At 36.6% G+C, this 22,500-nt stretch overlaps 1 protein-coding gene and 1 long non-coding RNA gene across 5 annotated transcripts in view; one reads left to right on the forward strand and one right to left on the reverse strand.

Moving 5' to 3' along the window:
* The window catches only part of SCN9A (sodium voltage-gated channel alpha subunit 9), a 185,835-nt gene that overhangs the window by 147,946 nt on the left and 15,389 nt on the right, over positions 1-22,500 (forward strand). For all 3 annotated transcript variants that reach the window (XM_017342620.3, NM_001082358.1, XM_070069809.1), the window contains 6 exon segments: positions 2,014-2,168; positions 5,801-5,974; positions 11,198-11,320; positions 16,070-16,351; positions 16,563-16,616; positions 17,503-17,640. In XM_017342620.3, coding sequence (XP_017198109.1) covers positions 2,014-2,168; positions 5,801-5,974; positions 11,198-11,320; positions 16,070-16,351; positions 16,563-16,616; positions 17,503-17,640 — 926 coding nt within the window.
* Positions 1-22,500, reverse strand: part of LOC127491606 (uncharacterized) — a 140,491-nt gene that overhangs the window by 17,385 nt on the left and 100,606 nt on the right. The gene's annotated exons all lie outside the window — the stretch shown is intronic.

The raw sequence follows: 22,500 nt of genomic DNA on the forward strand, positions 1-22,500 counted from the left end.
TAAATAGATTTATTTGTCCAAAAGAGTTACAGAGAAGCAGAGAAAGAGAAAGAGACTCCCAAAATGGCCATAACAGCCAGGGCTGAGCCAGGCCAAGGCCAGGATCCTGGAGCTTCATCCAGGTCTCCCATGCAGGTGGCAGGGGCCAAAGCACCCAAGCCATCTTCTGCTGCTTTTTCCAGGCCATTAGCAGAAAGCTAGACAGGCCATGGAGCAGCCAGGCCAGGAACCAGTGTACTTATGGGATGCCAGCATTGCAGGTGGCAGCTTTACACAGTAAGCCACTACACTGGCCCCAGATTGCTACATTTCTATTAAGGTGCAAGGAAATACCTTGTATCAACTGGATCAATGCACTATCCACTTAAGAAACTTAAAACAATAACAAGACATTGTCTAGTAAGTGTAACTCCTTAAAGTGATTCTAGTCTTGTCAGGACATGCAGCTTATGAATATAAAAGTTTTTACTTCACAGGCTCAATATTTTTAATTGAAAAGTATTTTCAATAAAATATGTAGAAAAGGAAATTAATTTTTAAATCTGCTTAACACATAAAGTTCTGAAAGAGTTAACACAGTACAAGCATAGTTTTAGCATGAAGAGTGTTCGCTATTTTCATTTTAATTTATCAGTACAATGAATGTGAAACATGGAAGCTATATGTCAAAATATCACTCATGTACTGAAGATGTGAGCTATTCTTTGCTAAACTGGAAAATACAGTTTGAATAATGAAAGAACATTTTCTCATTTTTTGGTGCTACTTACAATATAATGGTTGTAAATATAACATAATTTCACTGTTTTATTAGCACTTCCTCACCATATTAATTCTGTTCTAGAAATTCAAGAAGCCCTGACTGGTAGCACTTGATAATTTTGTGGACTTCCATCATGACTGATTTCAAACAAATTATGTGACTTCATTGAATGTGGAGTTAGGAAAAGATACATGGTAGCCCAAGAGTATATCAAATTTCCACTACCCATGTAGAATGGCCATAAATAGTTTGAGGAACACAGAGAATAATAATAAAATAGATTAAAATAATAGAAACAAATGTGTATTATCTTAAATGATTAATTCTAGATTTGTGTAACTGAATTTTTAATTATGACTGCATTTAACAACAGAGAAGCAAATATTCCTAACAATTTAATTGGTTATCATGAACTGGAATGGCTGATTATGCCCATTGAATTCTATGCCCATTGAATTCTGCCCCTTAATGATGTTCCTGAATGCTCCACACACTTGGTCCTTTTTCCTTTTCACCTACATACTCCATATAGGTCTCTCACAAGGGTGGCTGGGGCCTAAGCTCCTGAGCCACCATTTGCTGCCTCTGATAATGCAATTGCAACAAGCTGGGTAGAAACAGAGGAACCAGAACTCAAACTGGCACTGTGAAATGAGATGGGAGTCCCAGCTATACTGATAGAAGTTGCAGGCCTCCCAAGTGGTGGCTTAACCCACTTCACCACAGTGCACATCCTGTGCACCTTCTAATAAAGACTTACTACTTCTGAACCTAATTTTAGAAACTTCTCCTAATTTTCTTAATCTTCTTTGGAATGATGTTTCTCAACAGGCTTTTGAAGAGGAATGGCAGCATGTCCAGTTATAAACCAGATCACACTTAGGAAAATTTCTGGCAGCAAAGAAGGCCCTGACACACATTTTGTTCTCAGATTTTAGATCATTCACTCGTTCATTCATACATTAAATAAAAGCAGTTTAAACACCTTGGAGGAGATTGATAAGAAATCAGGGCATTACAGAGAGCAAAAATACATTCTCAGTTCAAATAAGCAATAAATATATTAACGAAACATCACCTAGAGTTGCAAGTTGAGAGAAGGCAGTATCCAAATTAAATATACCTGAAACTGCAGATATAAGTGTTACAAAGTATTGGTTGCATAAGTACCATGGACAAAGCTTTGCACTAAATAAGGTATTTTTGCATTTTTAAATATCAAGATTTTACCTGTATATCTTCCTTGACAGGCTGTGTACGGAGGTTCCCATGCTGCCAAGTTAACATAGAATCAGGGAAAGGAAAAATCTGGTGGAATATCAGGAAAACATGCTACAGGATAGTTGAACACAGTTGGTTTGAAAGCTTCATTGTTCTCATGATCCTGCTCAGCAGTGGGGCTCTGGTAAGTGATTGGACCCCTTAAGTCAATCATGTTGTTTTTAATGAATGGACTATTTCATTGAAAGAAATTATGAATGACTAATTGACAAAAACTGTATGGGTGAAATGGTCTTTATTCCATTCAATTTTGGTTTACAGCCATTGTCTATATTCAAACTAAACTAGAGTCTTTTTGCTTTTACTTATTAAACTTATTATCTGGTGAAGAATTAGGCCTTTTTAAAAGTTATCTCAAAAATTAAAAAAAAAAGATAAATGATTATAGGATAAAAATATCATAGCAAGCTGTTTTACTTCAGATATAATCATTATGGTTAGTTCCAAGGACAGAGTTTTAAATGTTTACTGAGCACTCTTAAATGGACATTATTATTCCTGCTCCCTTGAATGCCAAATGGATAAGATCAGCATATTATTCTTAAGTGTCTGAGTGAGACTAAAGAGAGAGATACAAGCTGGTGATTACAGAACTGGAACGCATTCATAAGTGAAGTGTGTACATGATAAAGCTCTTTAGCCAGAACAATTGTCTATTTCTTATTTCATAAAGTAAATGATGTTTTACAGTATTTAAAAAGACAAATAGGATTTTTTCCGGCCAGGCTAGGTAAGTTAAGAGGATGACATGTGTAATGAACAGAAATGTGAAACAGCAACAGATATTCAGGAAATTAAAAGCAGCAAAAACCATGCAGAATTCTTGGAGGGGAAGAGCAAATATAGGTAGACAGGGATACTGAGAGAAAGATAGGCACTGTCAGTCTATGAAGTAGCTTGCATATTATTATAAATGAAAACATACTCTTCTTTTAAAGTGATACTAAGACGAGCTAGTTGTTCTTGTATGTATGAGCACCTTCCAGGAGGGTTGGAAGGGAACTGAGAGTCACAAGCCCCTTGAGCCTTTTCTTGTCTTTCTTTTCTACTGACACTAACAGAAATGAACTTTAAAAGTCATTAGGGGCCCACTTCCAGCTATATATACCATTGCAAGTTCCAGTAAACAAAAATGGGAGTACTGTGGGATTTTATAAATTGCCTCACAGTTTTCATGCTTCTTCATCTACTCTTAGCCTAGTATGTTAAGCTGTTCCTGGATGCTAGGAAGACGTGAGATGCATAGGTCTGCAATAAAGAACTTCGTTACTCATGGCGTGGAAAGTAGCAAGAGTTTCACCATGTTTATATTGGCTCCCGTTATCCCCAGTTCCCAAGAGGACATACAGTGGGCCTGTGTGAATGCAGAACACATAATGGGTTGATAACACAACTAAGGAACAACAAACTTAAAGAACCCATCCTGGGGCCGATGCCGTGGCTCACTTGGTTAATCTTCTGCCTGCGGCGCTGGCATCCCATATGGGTACCAGTTCTAGTCCTGGTTGCTCCTCTTCTAGTCCAGCCCTCTGCTGTGGCTTGGGAGGGCATTGGAGGATGGCCCAAGTGCTTGGGCTCCTGCACCCACATGGGAGACCAGGAGGAACACCTGGCTCCTGGCTTTGGATTGGCGCAGCTCCGGCCGTAGCGGCCATTTTGGGGGGTGAACCAATGGAAGCAAGACCTTTATCTCTCATTCTCTCACTGTGTAACTCTGCCTGTCAAAAAATATTTATATAGATTCTTCTCAGTTTTCAAACAACCTTGTAAGATGGTGGAATTTTGCTTTTTACCAATGAGGAAGCAGGATACAGTGTTGCAAGATTCTTGATGTCCTAAAGCTATAAAATGACAGTACTACAACTTACTTAAGATCTAATTTGAAGTCACTATATCTTTTCCCCCTGCTGTGATTCCTTAGAAAGAAGAGGAGAGACCAAAGAGCAATAAATGCAGGGTAACAGAAGTGAGTACCAGTAAAGTTTAGGCTACAGATAAGACTTGGCACATACAATGACATATTGGGCTTCTTGCTCCCACAGCCACAAAATGAGTTCTGCAAGCTGGGATTTCTGCAGACTGAATCCTATTTTAGCCTCTTGGACCAGTGCAAGTGCTGTCAATTTAGGCAAAGTTCTGGATTTTCATCATGGAGACTTGCTGTTAGTCCTCCTCTGACCCTAGTCGGAGGAACAGGCTCTGTACCATAGCTCTCTATAGCAAATGCTTAATCCTTAAAACCAAACCCCTTCCTTGTCTTTGTATGTCAAGGACTGAGTCATTGCCAAGTTTAGGTGACTTGCCTGATTTCTCCAAAACTTGGCAAGGGGAGGGCTGGAAAATCCCGAGGGCTAGGAACCTCTCCCTGCATTTCTATTCTACTCAATTTCAGAACCTCTACCAATTGCTGGGACCTTCTTTTTGCATCTTAGTAGGTTTGCTCATTCTCTCTGCCCCCAAATTCTCCATTGTCATCAATATTTCACCAACAATTTACAAAAAAATAGTTTGAAAAAGTTTTATTTGCTTACTGGAAAGACAGAGTGACAGAGAGAGAGAAGAGACAAAGATCATCCATTGGTTTACTCCTCAAAAACTCACAACAGCCAGGGTTGGGCCAGACTGAAGCCAGGAGCCACAGACTCCATTTGGATATTCTACGTAGGTGGTGGAGATCCAAACACTGAATCCATCATCATCTATTGCCTCCTTTGGTGCACATTAGCAGGAAGCTGGCTTGGAAGTGTAGGAGCCAGGGACTTGAACTATGTGGACATTCCAAGAGGTGGCTTAACATGCTATGCCACAGCACCTGACCCTAAGGATAGTTTTTAAAATATTGATAGAATTGGAAAAATAATGAGAATGGCACAAGGTATTGTGGACTGTGCACAGGTAATACAACTTTAATTACTAAAGGTACATATCCATTCATTTTTATTTATGCCAGCAAGTCATATTGTTTCAACCTGAAAGAGAAAATTCTAATAATATAGACCTGTCTATATCAGCAATGATTTCTAGTATCTCAGTGAGCCACCAGTACTTTATAAAATTTATTTCCCAAGGAACTTGTGTCTATGACCACAGTTTCACTGCTTGTCACTTACTAAAAGTTCTTTGCAAGTATAAAAGTGTTGCATTCATGGAATGAATGTAACACTGATTTGTGGAGCTGAAGCTATTGATGAATGATAAAATATGGTTACAGAATCCAAAAGAATGAACCAATTTCTGTGTACTATAGTCTATTAAGCTACCCTAGTTATTCACTTAGTGACTCTTTGCTTTTTCCTGCTATGTTCTTGACATGGTGCTAGGCACTAGTATATATAAGCAACTAACAGATGAAGGAGATATTTCAAACCATACAGGTGAGTGCAAAGGAGATTATAGGATGAAAGAGGTTTCTAAGAGGGACTGACCATGGAGTCATGTCTCAAATTATTAGTACTTATTCAATTTGAGTGAGGAGAGAATGGGAGTCAGATGAAGTTGAAAATCCCTACAGGTTTCAGATCATTATAGGTCATGTCATTCTTTTTTATTCTTTCACTTATTGTCTGGTAACTATCAATGAGAAAACCAGAACTCCATGATACATACTGGTTGAGAATCAGAAGAAAGTCAGCTGGCCCAGATTAGTAGTACTCCTATGTCTTAGTGGTCTCACCATCACAATTCTATCTCCTGTCTTTGCTATGAATCATAAGTTTTAAGTTGTGCATGATTGAAGTTTGGATATTATTTCCACAGGCTTTTGAAGATATATATATTGAAAAGAAAAAGACCATCAAGATTATCCTGGAATATGCTGACAAGATATTCACCTACATCTTCATTCTGGAAATGCTTCTAAAATGGGTGGCATATGGCTATAAAACATATTTCACCAATGCATGGTGTTGGCTGGATTTTCTAATTGTTGATGTAGGTACTTCTGAGTAGAAAGCCTTTACCCAATGTTCTACTTTATCATGTTTTAATTTTAATTAGCTTCATATACTTTCAGGGTATCAGTTTGTTTGAGAAATATTAGTGCACAGGCTGGCACCATGGCTCACTAGGCTAATCCTCTGCCTGCGGTGCCGGTACTCCAGGTTCTAGTCACAGTTGGGGCGTGGTTCTGCCCCGGTTGCTCCTCTTCCAGTCCAGCTCTCTGCTGTGGCCCAGGAAGTCAGTGGAAGATGGCCCAAGTACTTGCACCCTGCACCTGCATGGGAGACCAGGAGGAAGCACCTGGCTCCTGGCTTCAGATCGGCACAGTGTGCCAGCTGTAGTGGCCATCTGACGGGTGAACCAACGTAAAAGGAAGACCTTTCTCTCTGTCTCTCTCTCACTGTCTAACTCTGCCTGTCCAAAAAAAAAAAAAAAAAAAAAAAGAAAAGAAAAGAAATATTGGTACACAGTGAAAACTGTGAAAAATAATAGATCTCCTTGAAGAAATGTAAATTCTCCTCTGTACCTAACATTGATAATTTATTTTCCCAAGCCTTTTCTTCAGTAAAAGGATATGAGATTTTAGAAAAATATGTGATATGAATATCATTCCTGTTAGCGATTAGAACAAAATGTACAACTAGTGGGTGGGACATGATGACAGAAACAGCCAAAGGCACAGATCAGAAAGAGGAAATACTGACTTTTCACAATTAAAAATGATAAGATAAATAGGATGAAGAGTGTATCTGATATGTGAGCTGACACTTATATAAAAATGGCAGGACAAAAGCTAGCTAACTTTATATTTTTTTTAACTTTTATTTAATGAATATAACTTTCCAAAGTACGACTTATGGATTACAATGGCTTCCCCCCCATACTGTCCCTCCCACCCACAACCCTCCCCTTGCCCACTCCCTCTCCCCTTCCATTCACATCAAGATTCATTTTCGATTATCTTAATATACAGAAGATCAGCTTAGTATACATTAAGTAAGGATTTCAACAGTTTGCTCCCACACAGAAACATAAAGTGAAAAATAATAGATGATTTTTTTAAATGATGATGAAATCAGATCAGACCTATTGTCATGTTTAATCCCAGTGAGAGTCAAGTTGGGAATTGATAATTTCTTTCTTTTTTTTTTTTTTTACAAAAGATCAGTTTAGTATACATTAAGTAAAGATTTCAACAGTTTGCACCCCCATAGAAACACAAAGTGAAATATACTGTTTGAGTACTCGTTATAGCATTAAATCTCAATATACAGCACATTAAGGACAGAGATCCTACATGAGGAGTAAGTGCACAGTAACTCCTGTTGTTGACTTTACAAATTGACACTCCTGTCTATGGCATCAGTAATCTCCCTATGCTCCAGTCATGATTTTCCAAGGCTATGGAAGCCCTCTGAGTTCTCCGACTCTTATCTTGTTTAGACAAGGTCATAGTCAAAGTGGAGGTTCTCTCCTCCCTTCAGAGAAAGGTACCTCCTTCTTTGAAGACCTGTTCTTTCCACTGGGATCTCACTCACAGAGATCTTTTTGCCAGAGTGTCTTGGCTTTCCATGCCTGAAATACTCTCATGGGCTTTTCAGCCAGATCCGAATGCCTTTAGGGCTGATTCTGAGGCCAGAGTGCTATTTAGGACATCTGCCATTCTATGAGTCTGCTGAGTATCTCACTTCCCATGTTGGATCACTCTCCCCTTTATTTATTCTATCGGTTAGTGTTAGCAGGTACTAGACTTGTTTATGTGCTCCCTTTGACTCTTAGTCCTTTCATTATGATCAATTGTGAACTGAAATTGATCACTTGGAATAGTGAGATGGCATTGGTACATGCCACCTTGATGGGATTGAATTGGAGTCCCCTGGTATGTTTCTAACTCTATCATTTGGGGCAAGTCAGCTTGAGCATGTCCCAAATTGTACATCTCTTCCCTCTCTTATTCCCACTCTTATGTTTAACAGGGATCACATTTCAGTTAATTTTCAACACTTAAGAATAACTGTGTGATAATTACAGAATTAAACCAGTCATATTAAGTAGAACAGACAAAGAAACTACTAAGAGGGATAATGTATTAAGTTGTCCATTAACAGTCAGGGCTATGCTGATAAAGTCACTGTTTCTCATAGTGTCCATTTCACTTCAGGAGGTTTCCTTTTTGGTGTTCAGTCAGTTGTCACTGATCAGGGAGAACATATGGTATTTGTCCCTTGGGAATGGCTTACTTCACTCAGCATGATGTGTTCCAGATTCCTCCATTTTGTTGCAAATGACTGGATTTCGTTGTTTCTTACTGCGGTATAGTATTCTAAAGAATACATATCCCATAATTTCTTTATCCAGTCTACCGTTGATGGGCATTTAGGTTGGTTCCAGGTCTTGGCTATTGTGAATTGTGCTGCGATAAACATTAGGGTGCAGACCGCTTTTTTGTTTGCCAATTTAAACTCCTTTGGGTAAATTCCAAGGAGTGGGATGGCTGGGTCAAACGGTAGGGTTATATTCAGGTTTCTGAGGAATCTCCAGACTGACTTCCATAGTGGCTTGACCAGTTTGCATTCCCACCAACAGTGGGTTAGTGTCCCTCTTTCCCCACATCCTCGCCAGCATCTGTTGTTGGTAGATTTCTGTATGTGAGCCATTCTAACCGGGGTGAGGTGAAACCTCATTGTGGTTTTGATTTGCATTTCCCTGATTGCTAATGACCTTGAACATTTTTTCATGTGCCTGTTGGCCATTTGGATGTCCTCTTTTGAAAAATGTCTATTGAGGTCCTTGGCCCATCTCTTAAGTGGGTTGTTTGTTTTGATGTTGTGGAGTTTCTTGATCTCTTTGTAGATTCTGGTTTTTAACCCTTTATCTGTTGCGCTAACTTTATATTAATGGGAAAGGAAGATACAGGATTTCAAACTATATGTCTCAGTTATGATGATAGGAAAAATTAGAATAGATGACAGCCCTTGTCTGTATCTGTATGCTGCAGCATACTCATCTCTAGAATCACTGGAGCAGAGAAGCTGGCATTATTTTAAGTAATACATTCAAAGAGCTGTTGAATATTTTGATCATGGAAAGTACATTAAAATCTTCAGTTTATGTACTATTTTAATAAAGCAAAAATGTGTTTTAGTGAAATTTTCACTGAGATTGTCAGGAAATAAATGTTAAAACCGTTTGTGAGACCAAGGAATCTCAAATAGAATTTAAGGGTACAATATCTATTATTGGCAATTATTCAGTGTATTCTATATTGTGTTATATTCTAATGCTATAATTTAGAAATCTCTTACTAAATATATTTATACAGTTTAAAAAGGCCTTCTTAAAATAGTCCATGCCTTCTATCTCCAAATATTATTTTTCTTGGAACATACTCCTCAATATCTTACCAATTCTCCCAGATTTTAGAAATCTAAACTTTGTCATTAGAGAAGAAATAGCTTATATTTAGTTATAGATTTTAGAGTTTTTTGTTCCTTCTGCAGATTTTAGAGTTGTTTTGTTCCATCCATGTGCATATATATATATACATACATATATATATATATATACTATGTATAGCAGAAGACAATGCCTGTAAGAATGCATGTAAGAATGTGTAACTGGATGAATGGATGGAAGGATGGACAGATATAGGTAGATGCACACATAGATGCATATTCTTACAGACTTTACTGTAGTTTTATCAATATGCATATATTACATTTAATATCATTAAATTAAACAGTGATTTGGAGAACAGGCATCTCACTTCCTTAGAGGCTATTCAAATTTCAATGGGCATTTTAAAACATTATTTTGTTCTGATTAAAACAAAAGCACCCTTTTATAAAGTATATTTATATGAAAAAAAAAACCTTAATGGGGGATTTTAAGAGTGGTACAAGGAATAGTGCTGCTAAATATACAGTTTAAGGAATTAAAAGTAAATGGTTGTATTACATTTAGTGAAAAAATTCAGAAGTAACAACATGGAGAGGAACATTATTTCCACCTGCTTCATAAATGATTCAACTTGTCTCTGATAGAAGCAGTGAACCTGTGAGAAAAGAGTTCTACTCTGTTAATACTTAATTATAAGTAAGTCGATTCTTAGGTGTTCATATTAATCCCTGGAATACTTGAACTTAGTCAATACCTTAATTCATGATGAAGACATTCCAGACATTGTTCCTTATTAGGCATTGTCTTCTGCTATACATAGTATGAAATCAGTGAGTAAATTGAACTTATTAATAAACAATGCATGCACTGTTCCATATCTAACTTTATTGAGGAGCTCATTGCTCTGTGACTGAAATGTGTATTGACTTTATTTGTGTCTACGTTTTTTCTTCTAAAATAATTTATAATAACACAAACTCCTGCTGGTTATAGTCATTGTCACTGATCTAAAATGGTGATGTTCTTATTACAGTATCTCTGTTGATTGTGAAACCAGTGATATCATGTACTCTCATTCTGTGTTTAATGTAATTGAGAATTTCTCCTACCAGTGATTACAAGACAGCTCCTTTGTACCAATACTGAGAAATCAAAGGTCAAAAGCAATATTGAATGGAAATTTACCCCATCTCAAATTCATGAGTCTTCAGAATGCGTTTGGATAGTGTTTATACTGTGACTTGGGTTTTTGAGCTATTGCCACACTATCATGATTAACTTCAGAATCATATGTGTTGTTAGGATCTGAATTTAATCTCAAATTAATGCTAGTAGTAGTCCTAGTTAGGTTCTTATATTTAATATGTATGAGAGAACTTCAAAAATTTCCTGGAAAGTGGCATTAAAGTATATTTTAGTGCAAAAAGTTTTTGAAATCTATGCATGTGAAAAGTCAACAAAAATTTCATGATAAATGTATATTATTGGAACCCTATGCATGGATTTCAAAATTCTGGTGCCAAAATAAACCTTGTGTATAAACATTGTTTACAAAATTGTAAAAAGCAGGTGACTGCTATTTGGATATAATAAAAAATCCACATTCCTATTTCTTATTATTTGGTTAGCTTTCCTTAAAATCTACTTCCTTTCAAAAATCCTTTGACTTACTCATTTTTCAGGCAATGATTGGATAACTGTGAACGTAAAATGGTACGGTTCTGGTTCAGCTTCTTTGAATAAGCAATGCAAGAGACTTTTCCATGGTGCATTATCATTTCATTAAAATAATTAATGTAAATTTTCTTTTGATAGGTTTCTTTGGTTACTTTAGTGGCAAACACACTTGGCTACTCAGACCTTGGCCCTATTAAATCCCTTCGGACTCTTCGAGCTTTGAGACCTCTAAGAGCGTTATCAAGGTTTGAAGGAATGAGGGTAAGAAATATAGTTTTTTTATTTTTTAATAAACTATGAAATATGGAAAAGTGGGTTATATACATTGTGGCTTACATATACTTACACACATATACCTACATACATAAATGTGGACTGCTTATGTATATAAGTGTGCATATGTGTTCATATGTGCACAAGCTTTCAGAGTTTTTTTAAAGATTTATCCATTTGAAGTCCAGAGCTACAGAGAGTGGGAGAAAGAGAAAGAAAGAATCTTCCATCCACTGGTTCACTCCCCATATGGCCACAATGGCCAGTAGTTTCATCCATGTCTCCCATGTGGGCAGAGGGGCTCAAGCACTTTGGGCCATCTTCCCATGCTTTTCTGAAGTCACTAGCAGAGGTGACAGGAAGTGCAGGAGCTGGGACACAAATCAGTGCCCACATGGAATGCTGGCATTTCAGGTTGCAGCCTTACCCACTATGCCACAATGCCAGTCCCTATTTTTTAATAAAGGAATAAGTCAAATACACTTTGCTTCCTTTTATCTAATATTGTTAGGCAGTAGTAATCCAAATATGCGATTTTCCTTTTAAATGGAAATCTGTATACTACAAATTCTAGCAAAAGGAATCACTATTGATCCTAATACCATCTATCCTATATAAACCATAAAGGATTTCCCTGTGATAGGTGCTCAAATAATATTTTTAAGGAACTGTCCTGTGAAGTGAGCATAAGAAAGGACATGGATTGAAGTAATATCAGCTATAACATTTAGTTTCCTCCTCAAAATGATGTTTCAAAGCAAGTGGAATTATAGCCAAATTACAGTTGTGAAAGTAAAGCTCTTAGAGTTCAGGAGGATACATAGTGTATGTAAAGAGATTCATCTAGCAGAGACAAATAACCACGACCACCACCCTAACTTTAAAGGCTGTATTAAATTAGCAACCTCTTCATAAAATATGTGGAGGAAAATTATCATATTCTCTGTAATTAGTCAATATTTTTTGTTGCAAGTCATCTTGAATTTCTTCTTCATATTCATACTTGCTTTTGCATGCCTCTATTATTCCCTTGACTTGGAATACTTACCTTGACCTTCTGGGATCGCATTTCATCACCATCTGTATAGCAGACAAACACCTACCTGTGTTTTAAGTCTCAATTTAAAGTTGCTGCCACCAGACATAACTGAGCATTCTTCTCCTATGTGCAGATATTAGGTTGATATATATATTTACATGACTCCCTTTCTACCCATAGCCTGAGTCATTTAACATGAAGATGTCTACCTCACCGCTTCTGAGTGTGGTCAGTGACCCACAGTTTGCATCAGCATCATCTGAGAACTTAGTAGAAATGTGAATTCTTGGGGCTCTCCACAGACCCTACTGAGTCAGAAGCTCTGAGCTTGGAAATCTAAGTTTTATCAGCCTTAGGTGAACATTAGAGATCGTTCAGCCTAGCAGATCTTCATTGTTATCCCTGCTAAAAACTAATTATGACTATAATCTCTAGTAATTAAATATAACAATAACCTCTATTACTTAATGTGTCTAGTATGTTTAGCTCCCAAGTATATAAGAGAGATTATTATTATACTTTTTTCAAAGAAAAAATTCAAATGCTCTTTATCATTCAACAAATGTGAAACTACAAATTTCATTTTATGCAAAAAGATGGTATTGGAACTCATTGACATTGGCATAATTTTTGAGCATTTATAGAACATTATCCTGTCAAGACCTTATGATTGATCTCTGGATTTCTGCATATTGCATATGACATTTTCATGAACAAAGAACATCCTTGCCTCACAAACCTACTTCCTTAAATGATTTAAGCTAGTCCTTTATTTTACCCTGTTTGCTGTTGTCTGTTCTTTACCTATAATATATGAAAAATGCGTTCAGAAAAATTCTTTCATATACTGTGAGGGGAAAATGTATCTATGGAGTTACATTTGCTAAACATGCAAAAGGAAACATTTGTATACTGCAGTATCATTTTGAAAAATAAATAAAATAATATTATTTGAGGCATTTGTAGCTTCCTTTGAGTCCTGAGCCTTTTGAATTTATTGACTCACCCTATTGGGTTCTGGTCACCATAATAACTAACCACCTCCTGCAGTGGCTCATTATTCTGCCCTTACATTTTTTGAACACCAACTTTGTGTTTTGGCTGTTGTGCTATTAAAAACAAAAAGCACAGAGTACAGTGGCAAATAGACCTCAGTCTCCCAAAAGTGAGTAGGACCAGTGGTCAGAGAAGAGACAGGAGAACAGTAATTATTCTGCAATAGATACCATAAAATCGTAAACACAGAATGCTACAGGAATACTCTGTAGGATGGAGTGCCTGCTGGGCCAAGTCTGGGAAGGGGGTGACATTGGACCCATGAGTGAAAGAGCATTATCCAATCACAAACACTAAGTATTCTAAGTAGCTATGCTACATGGTAGAGAGGCAAAGAGTTTATGGGCAATGATTAGAAGGAATTGTGTAGCTAAGTGATAAGCATAGTGGGGAGGGGAGCAAGACAGCAGGATGAAAACGTGTGCTTGAACAAGAGATGACCACTTTGGACTTACTCTCTAGTTCTGTTCTTACCAACCTTCTTTAGTATACTCCATAAGGAATTGATTAAAGTATGAAACATCTCTCAAAAAAAAAAAAGCCCAGACACAATGCTTTTTATATATTGTCATAATCCCATGGAACCCGCACAGGATCAGGTACTCCAGAGTAATAATCAAAGCTCTGGACAAGGACTCAGCAAACTACAGCCCATAAGGTCTGAAATGTTGCCATGTCCATTTTATGTGTGTTCTTTGGCTATAATGATAAAGTTAAATAGTTACAATAGAGATCAAATAACCCACAGAGCCAAAAAACACTTAAGAAAATGTTTGACAGCCCTTGCTCTAAACAATCTTATAGAGAGTCCGAGATTCCTAATATTTCCCCATTTGTCAGTATATTGAGAGGCTGTGTGATATATTGCAACAAAGGAGGGGCCACAATACTATCTGCCTAAAAATTAATCTTTAGAATATTTGTACTCAGCTGGGGCAAGAGCTGAGTGTAAGAAGAAAGGTAGGTTTTAAAGGAGGGAGAGAGAAGGTTTAGAGATTATGAGTGCTACAAAAGTTGTGGAAGGAAATGAAGTAGCAAGAGATACTGGTGGTCAGTAGTGGAAAAGCAGAAATAACAGAAACGTTCATGAAAAATGAGGCCTCATCTTCATTTAGTTAGGCCAGCACTAACTATACTTAGCTAAGGACTCATACAAAAATAATTATTTAGGCCGGCGCCGCGGCTCACTAGGCTAATCCTCCGCATGCGGCGCCAGCACCACGGGTTCTAGTCACGGTCGGGGCACCGGATTCTATCCCGGTTGCCCCTCTTCCAGGCCAGCTCTCTGCTGTGGCCCGGGAAGGCAGTGGAGGATGGCTCAAGTCCTTGGGCCCTGCACCCCATGGGAGACCAGGAGGAAGCACCTGGCTTGGAGGGTGAACCAACCGAAGGAAGACCTTTCTCTCTGTCTCTCTCTCTCTCTAACTCTGCCTGTCAAAAAATAATAATTATTATTATTAGTTCATTTCAGAGATCAGAGACAGAGACAGACACCCCCATCTGCTGGTTTATTCCTAATTCCCACAGTGGCTAGGGCTATAAAAGCAAAAGACAGGATCCAGGATCCTAAGCTGGATCTACTGCATGGGTTCCAGGACCCAGCTTCCCAAGCAGTACCTTCTTCCTCCCAGGATGCACACTACCGGGGAGTTGGGATCAGGAGCAGAGCCAGGACTGGAACCTAATCACACCAGTATGGGATGTGAGCATTTTTTTTTTTTATTTGAAAGACAGAGTTACACAGAGAGAAGTAGAGACAGAGAGAAAGGTCCTCCATCTGTTGGTTCACTCCCCAAGATGGCCGCAACAGCTGGAGCTGCGCCAATCCGAAGCCAGGAGCTTCTTCTGGGTATCCCATGCAGGTGCAGGGGCCCAAGGACCTGGGCCATCTTCTACTGCTTTCCCAGGCTTCAGCAGAGATCTGGATCAGAAGTGGAGCAGCCGGGACTAGAACCGGCGTCCATATGGGATCCCGGCGCCTTAGGCCAGGGCATTAACCCTCTGCGCCACAGCGCTGGCCCGGGATGTGAGCATTTTAACTGATAGGTCATACACTCACTCAACCTGAAAAATATTTTTATAGTTACAACAATGAATTCAAAAATACTGCTCTCATTTGGTAGAATTATCTAAATTTAAGGGGTTTAATCCACTAAATAATTCTCAATCTTAAACATTGCATATCCAGCATCAGTTTCTCTACCTAGGGGAATATTTAGTACTGCTAATTATAGAGAGATGAATCTTTAAGTTCATATTTTACTATTTTTGTGGTTTTTTTCTAGAGTGTGTGGGTTTTAGACTTTATCTTATCAATTTTATATTCTTGGTTTATTTATCTTTATCCTTTCTTTAAGCTGCCATATTATCTTAGCTATATTGCTGAGAGTTCTACCATGTAAAAGATGGAATTTGCAAACCTGTTGATCACAGAGTTCATGTTTCATGTTGTCTAAACAGGTCCATTGATGAGCATGTAGTAGGCATTCACTAGATATACATGTTCACCAGTTGATTTGATGTCTTAAATATTTAAAGGCAGCATATCTCATTCTGTAATCCTGCATTGTTTTTCTTTAATGTTGCCTATTTAACATTTTTGACTAATCTTTAATAAACCTTTTCTTTCTTTTGAATATTAGGTGGTTGTAAACGCACTCATAGGAGCAATTCCTTCCATCATGAATGTGCTACTTGTATGTCTTATATTCTGGCTAATATTTAGCATCATGGGAGTAAATTTGTTTGCTGGCAAGTTTTATCAGTGTGTTAACACCACAGATGATTCACGATTTCCTACAAAACAAGTTTCAAATCGTTCTGAGTGTTTTGCCCTTATGAATGGTAGTCAAAATGTGAGGTGGAAAAACCTAAAAGTGAACTTCGATAATGTTGGACTTGGTTACCTATCTCTGCTTCAAGTTGTAAGTGACTCCTTTCATGAAACTTGGTATTTATTTTAGTGGAAATTGATTGAAAATAACTTTTTTATATTAAACTCATATTTTGAAATACAGCAAATTTTACTAGTATAATATTACTTACTAAATGTTTTAACACTAAACAGACAAGACTGCATTTATGTCTATTTTAGAGTATGTGATTTGCATTCAAATTTTATTAATGTGTTTACAGGCAACATTTAAAGGCTGGATGGATATTATGTATGCAGCAGTTGATTCTGTTAATGTAAGTGTTGGAGAGCATACCACTAAATCTTACACATGCCCAAGTCCCTTAGTATAGCTTGGTATTTTTCAAATTATAGCTCCATGGAATGCTTGGTATTTATACAGTGAAGAACTTCCACTGGGATAGGAACTTAGTTGTTCTAAGTGTAGCATTTAGAGACAGATCCTGACTACCACATCATCAAAGCTATACAATTTAGTTTGAGCGGACTACCTTATTTCTCTGAGCCTAAATTTATTCCTCTGTAGAAATAAAAATAATCTGGTTCCTAAGTCGTAGGGCTCCTGTGAGGATCCAATAAGAAAATGCAAGTATAGCTATACAATAAGTACTCAGTATATATTAACTTATCCAATAAAAACAGAAAAATTTATTCATAGTTTTCCTTTTTTTTATATTTTGAAGCACCTTAAACAGTGTATGTAAAATGAATTCAATATTAATAAATTTGAAAAATTAATTGCTAGTTTATCTTGTCACAAAATTCAGTAAAGGCATTTTTGTAACCAAATTGGGGAGAAAAAAAGCAAAGTTTACATAGATGGGATCTTTTTTCCTCTTTCATAGTTTCTTTTTGTAAAGAAAAAACATTTCCTAGGTCATTTACTTGCTAAATTATCCCAGCAATCTGAGAACAAGGATCATATATAGATAGACCCTTGATTGTCATTTGAAGATTATACTTATGATTACAGTACACATGTATTAACTATTTGTTCATTGTTAATTAAATTTTATAAAAATCATTATGTTAGGCCTCAACAATGCTATGGTTTCTGAAATGTCAAGTTTACCAAGGATTGTTTTGATTACTTTGTCAGATTACAAGAAAAAATCATGAATGTTATTGTCAAATAACAACTAACTTGTGTTAATTTTATAGGTCGACCAACAGCCCAGTTATGAACACAACCTCTACATGTATATTTATTTTGTCATTTTTATCATCTTTGGGTCCTTCTTCACTTTGAATTTGTTTATTGGTGTAATCATTGATAATTTCAACCAACAAAAAAAGAAGATAAGTATTTCAAAAATTTTTTCATTACCTTGAAAGAAATGAATAATTATTTCCTCTAAAAACATAATATAAACTTTAATAGTAATTATTCATTAGTTTCAATAGAACTTAATTTATTTTTCAAATAATTGGGCAGTATAAAATCATAAATATACTTAATCATATTTTTTTTGCACAGAAAGGAATTTCCATGTCATAAACTTCTAAGCACTATATCAACTATTTCATATTCTCTAACATGTCTTACAGAGGATTGACTAAGAAAAATTTCCTCATTATTCAAAGTAGTTTATTGTCTCCTGAGTTACTGTTTTGTGTGGTGTGTATTAGACTGATGCCTCGGTAGGATGAATATAAGTATGGTTCCTCAACTCAAAGCATTTATATTATAGAATACATTACATAGGCAGTGAACCTTATGGTTTGTTGAATGTCATAATCAAGCACACTCTTGAGATTTTTATTTTGTTAGTCTTCACATCAATCAACTGTATTAGTTCCATAAGGCTGCCATAACAAAATGCCGAAAATTAGATAGCTTGAGTCAAAAGAAATGTATTCTCTAACAGATCTGGAGGTAAGAAATTCAAAATCAAAGCGTTGCCCGGCACATGCCTTTTCAAAGCTTGTAGAGGAGGGTCTTAACTTTGTACCTCCCAGCTTCTGATGATCTAGGGATTCTTTGGCTTATGCCAGTGTAACTCCAGTCTCTCCCTCCTGGTCACATGCTGTTCTCTGTGTGTTCCTCTCTTTTTGTGTGAATGCTGTTTACATAGAAGCTGTACCATTTTAAATTCCCATCAAAAGTTTTACAATTTCTTCATATCCTTGCTAACACTGATGTTAATAGCCACTCTAACAGGTGTGTTATATTTCATTTTGGTTTTAATTTGTATTTCTCTTATGATTTGTGATGTTTTTGTTGGAGAAATGTCTCTTATTTAAGGTTTTGGATCAGTTTTACTGTTTGATTTGGTGACTTTTTTTTCTTTTGCTTTTTTATGCTATTGAGTTATAGGAGTAACCATTTTTTGGATTTTAAGACCCTTATCACTGATATGATTTGCAAATGTTTTCTCCTGTTCCATAAGTTTACATTGCATTCTGGTGATTGTTTCCTTTGCTGTTCAGGAGCTGCTTAGTTTGATGTAGTGCCACTTGTATATTTTCGCTTTTATTATTTAAATTTTGAAATTATATCCAGGAAATCATTGACAAGACTACTTTTGTGAACTTCCCCCCATGGTAACTTCTAGAAGTAATATATTCTCAGGTCTTTTGTTTAAATTGATTAAATTAATAGATTTTGAGTTGATTTTTGTGTAATGTATAATTAGGATCCAAATTAATTCCTTTGCACATAGATACTCCATTTTCTGAACACCATTACCCATCCTTTTTTTATACTGTATATTCTTGCAGCCTTATAAAAAGAACAGCTAACTATAGAAGCATGGGTTTATTTCTGGGTACTCTGTTCCATTGCCCAACATGTCTGTTCTTATACAAATAACATACTATTTTAATTATGCATTTTAAATATATCTCAAAGTCAGAAAGTGTGATACCTCCAGATTGGTTCTCTTTCTTAAGATTACTTTGGTTATTTAGAATCTTTTGTAGCTCCATATTAATTTCAGCAATATTAGTTTGTTGAGATCTTTTATAAGAAAATATGTTGAAGATTTTCTAAAGCATTTTTTATATCTCTTGTGATTCTGTCATTTGTAGCCTTCCTTCAACTAATATGGAATAGCACATCATGAATATACACAGGTTGAACTGTCCTCACATCTCAGGGATAAGAATCAATGCATCACGGCATATAAACCTTTTAATGTGCTGTTGGATTCTATTTGCTAGCATTTTGTTGAGGATTTTTATATCTATATTAATTAAAAATACTGCCCTGTACTTTTCTGTTTATATCAGAGGAATGCTTTTCTCGTAAAATAAATATGGAAGTATTCTCCCTTCAATGTTTTTGAAAAAGTTTGAGAAGGGATAATGTAAGACCTTCTGTAAATATTTGATAGAATCCATTAGTGTAGTCAACTGGTCCTGGGCATTTATTTTTTGGGAGGTTTTAAAATGATTCAGTCTCCTTCTTCGTCATTGGTTTGCTCAGTTTTCTGCTTTTTCATGATTCAGCCATGGGAGTTGGTATGTTTTTGGATGTTATCAGTTTCTTCTTGGTAGCTAGTTTGGCGGCATATACTTGTTCATAACAGTGATAATTGTTCTTGTTTCAGTGACAACAGTACTAATGATTTCTCTTCACTTCTGACTTCACGACTTGAGTATTTCATTTTTCTTAGTCTAGCTGATGGTGTGTCCATATGTTTAAGTTTTAAAAAAAATTCTTTTGTTGACTTACAAACATGTTATGTTCTCTATTTCATTATTTATTTCATTGTACTAATTTTTGGTGTAGTTCTCCTTTTTCTAGTTCCTTGATATGTATAGTTATGTTGTTCACTTGAGAACTTTCTTTTACTCCTTTTACAGATTTTTCCCTTGTTTCTTTTTTTTTAACTGCAAACTTCCTGGTTAGAACTGCTTTTGCTGTGTTCAACAAGCTTGAATATGTGTGTGTTTATTTTTGGTTTCCCCCAAGATATTTTTAATGTCCTTTTGATTTCTCTTTTGACCAATTGGTTGTTCAAGAATGTGTTGTTTAATCCCTACACATTTGTGAAATTTCTAGTTTTTCCTCTGTTATTTGTTTTATTTCATTGTGGTTAGAAAGAATATTTGACATGATTTCAGCTTTTTAAAACTTACAAAGACTAATTTTGTGACTTAACATGTTATCTATTCTGGAGAATGCTCAGGTGTGCATGAAAGAATATGAATATATATTCTGCTGTTGACTGGAATGTTTTGTATGAATTCATTAGACATATTTAGTTTGCAGTTTTCCTTATTGATTTCCTGTGTGAGTATTCTATCCATTGTTGAAAGTGGAGCTGTGGCTCACTTGGCTAATCCTCCACCTGCAGCACCAGCACCCCAGGTTCTAGTCCCGGTTGCTCCTCTTCCAGTCTGGCTCTCTGCTGTGGCCCGGGAAGGCAGAGGAGGATGGCCCAAGTGCTTGGGTCCCTGCACCCGCATGGGAGACCAGGAGGAAGTACCCGGCTCCTGGCTTCAGATCAGCGCAACGCCAGCCATAGCGGCCATTAGGGGAGTGAACCAACAGAAGGAAGACCTTTCTCTCTGTCTCTCTTTCACTGTTTAAAACTCTTTCTGTCTCTCTCATGGTCTAACTCTGCCTGGCAAAAAATAAAAAAGAAAGTGGAGTAGTGAAATTCCTTATTATCACTGCATTTCTGTCTATTTCTCCCCTTAAATCTGTCCATTTAGATGCTCTAATAATATAATTTGTTTCTCTCTGATGAATTAACCCTTTATCATTATATAATAATCTTATTTATATTTTTATGTAAAGTCTATTTTGTTTGATATAATCATAGCCATCCATGCTCTTTTTCTTAAAGATTTATTTTTTATTTATTTGAAATCAGAGTTATGGAGAGAGAGAGAGACAGAGAGGTCTTCCATGCACTGGTTCACTCCCCAGATGTCTCCCCAGATGGAGCTGAGCTGATCTGAAGTCAGAAGCCAGGAGATTCTTCTGGTTCTCCCACGTGGGTGCAGAGGCCCAAAGACTTGGGATGTCTTCTACTGCTTTCCCAGGCCATAGCAGAGAGCTGGATCAGAAGTAGAGCAGCTGGACAAGAACCCACACCCAAATGGGATGCCGGCTCTTCAGGCTGGGGCTTTAACCCACTGTGCCTCAGCGCTGCCCCCCGCCCATGCTCTTTTCTGGTTATTCTGTACTAGAATATAATTTCCATCCATGCACTTTCAAAAGATGTGCTTTCTTAAATCCAAAGTGAGTCTCTTGCAAACAATATATAGTTGGAGATTTTAGCCACTCATTCTCTTTTGATTGAAAAGTTTAACCCATTCACATTTAAAGTGATCATGGATAAGTATGGACTTTCTATCGTAATTTTTTTAAATATTTTTGTCTGATAGTTTTATTGTTCCTCTATCTTGTTATCCTCTTTTGTGACTTTTTTTTTGCCATGATATGCTACGATTATTTTCTCTTTCTATTTTATATATATCCTCTACACATGTTTTCTTTGTGGTTATCATGAAGTTTAATAAAATGTTATAGTAGTATATTTTTTTTAAACTTTTATTTAATGCATATAAATTTCCAAAGTACGACTTATGGATTACAATGGCTTCCCCCCCATACCGTCCCTCCCACCCAAAACCCTCCCCTTTCCCACTCCCTCTCCCCTTCCATTCACATCAAGATTCATTTTTGATTATCTTAATATACAGAAGATCAGCTTAGTATACATCAAGTATGGATTTCAACAGTTTGCTCCCACACAGAAACATAAAGTGAAAAATAATAGATGATTTTTTTTAAATGATGATGAAATCAGAGCAGACCTATTGTCATGTTTAATCCCAGTGAGAGTCAAGTTGGGAATTGATAATTTCTTTTTTTTTTTTTTTTTTTTTTTACAGAAGATCAGTTTAGTATGCATTAAGTAAGGATTTCAACAGTTTGCACCCCCATAGAAACACAAAGTGAAATATATTGTTTGAGTACTTGTTATAGCATTAAATCTCAATGTACAGCACATTAAGGACAGAGATCCTACATGAGGAGTAAGTGCACAGTGACTCCTGTTGTTGACTTTACCAATTGACACTCCTGTCTATGGCATCAGTAATCTCCCTATGCTCCAGTCATGAGTTTCCAAGGCTATGGAAGCCCTCTGAGTTCTCCGACTCTTATCTTGTTTAGACAAGGTCATAGTCAAAGTGGAGGTT

Source organism: Oryctolagus cuniculus, chromosome 3 (assembly GCF_964237555.1).
Source record: "Oryctolagus cuniculus chromosome 3, mOryCun1.1, whole genome shotgun sequence".
Taxonomy (NCBI): Eukaryota; Metazoa; Chordata; class Mammalia; order Lagomorpha; family Leporidae; genus Oryctolagus; species Oryctolagus cuniculus.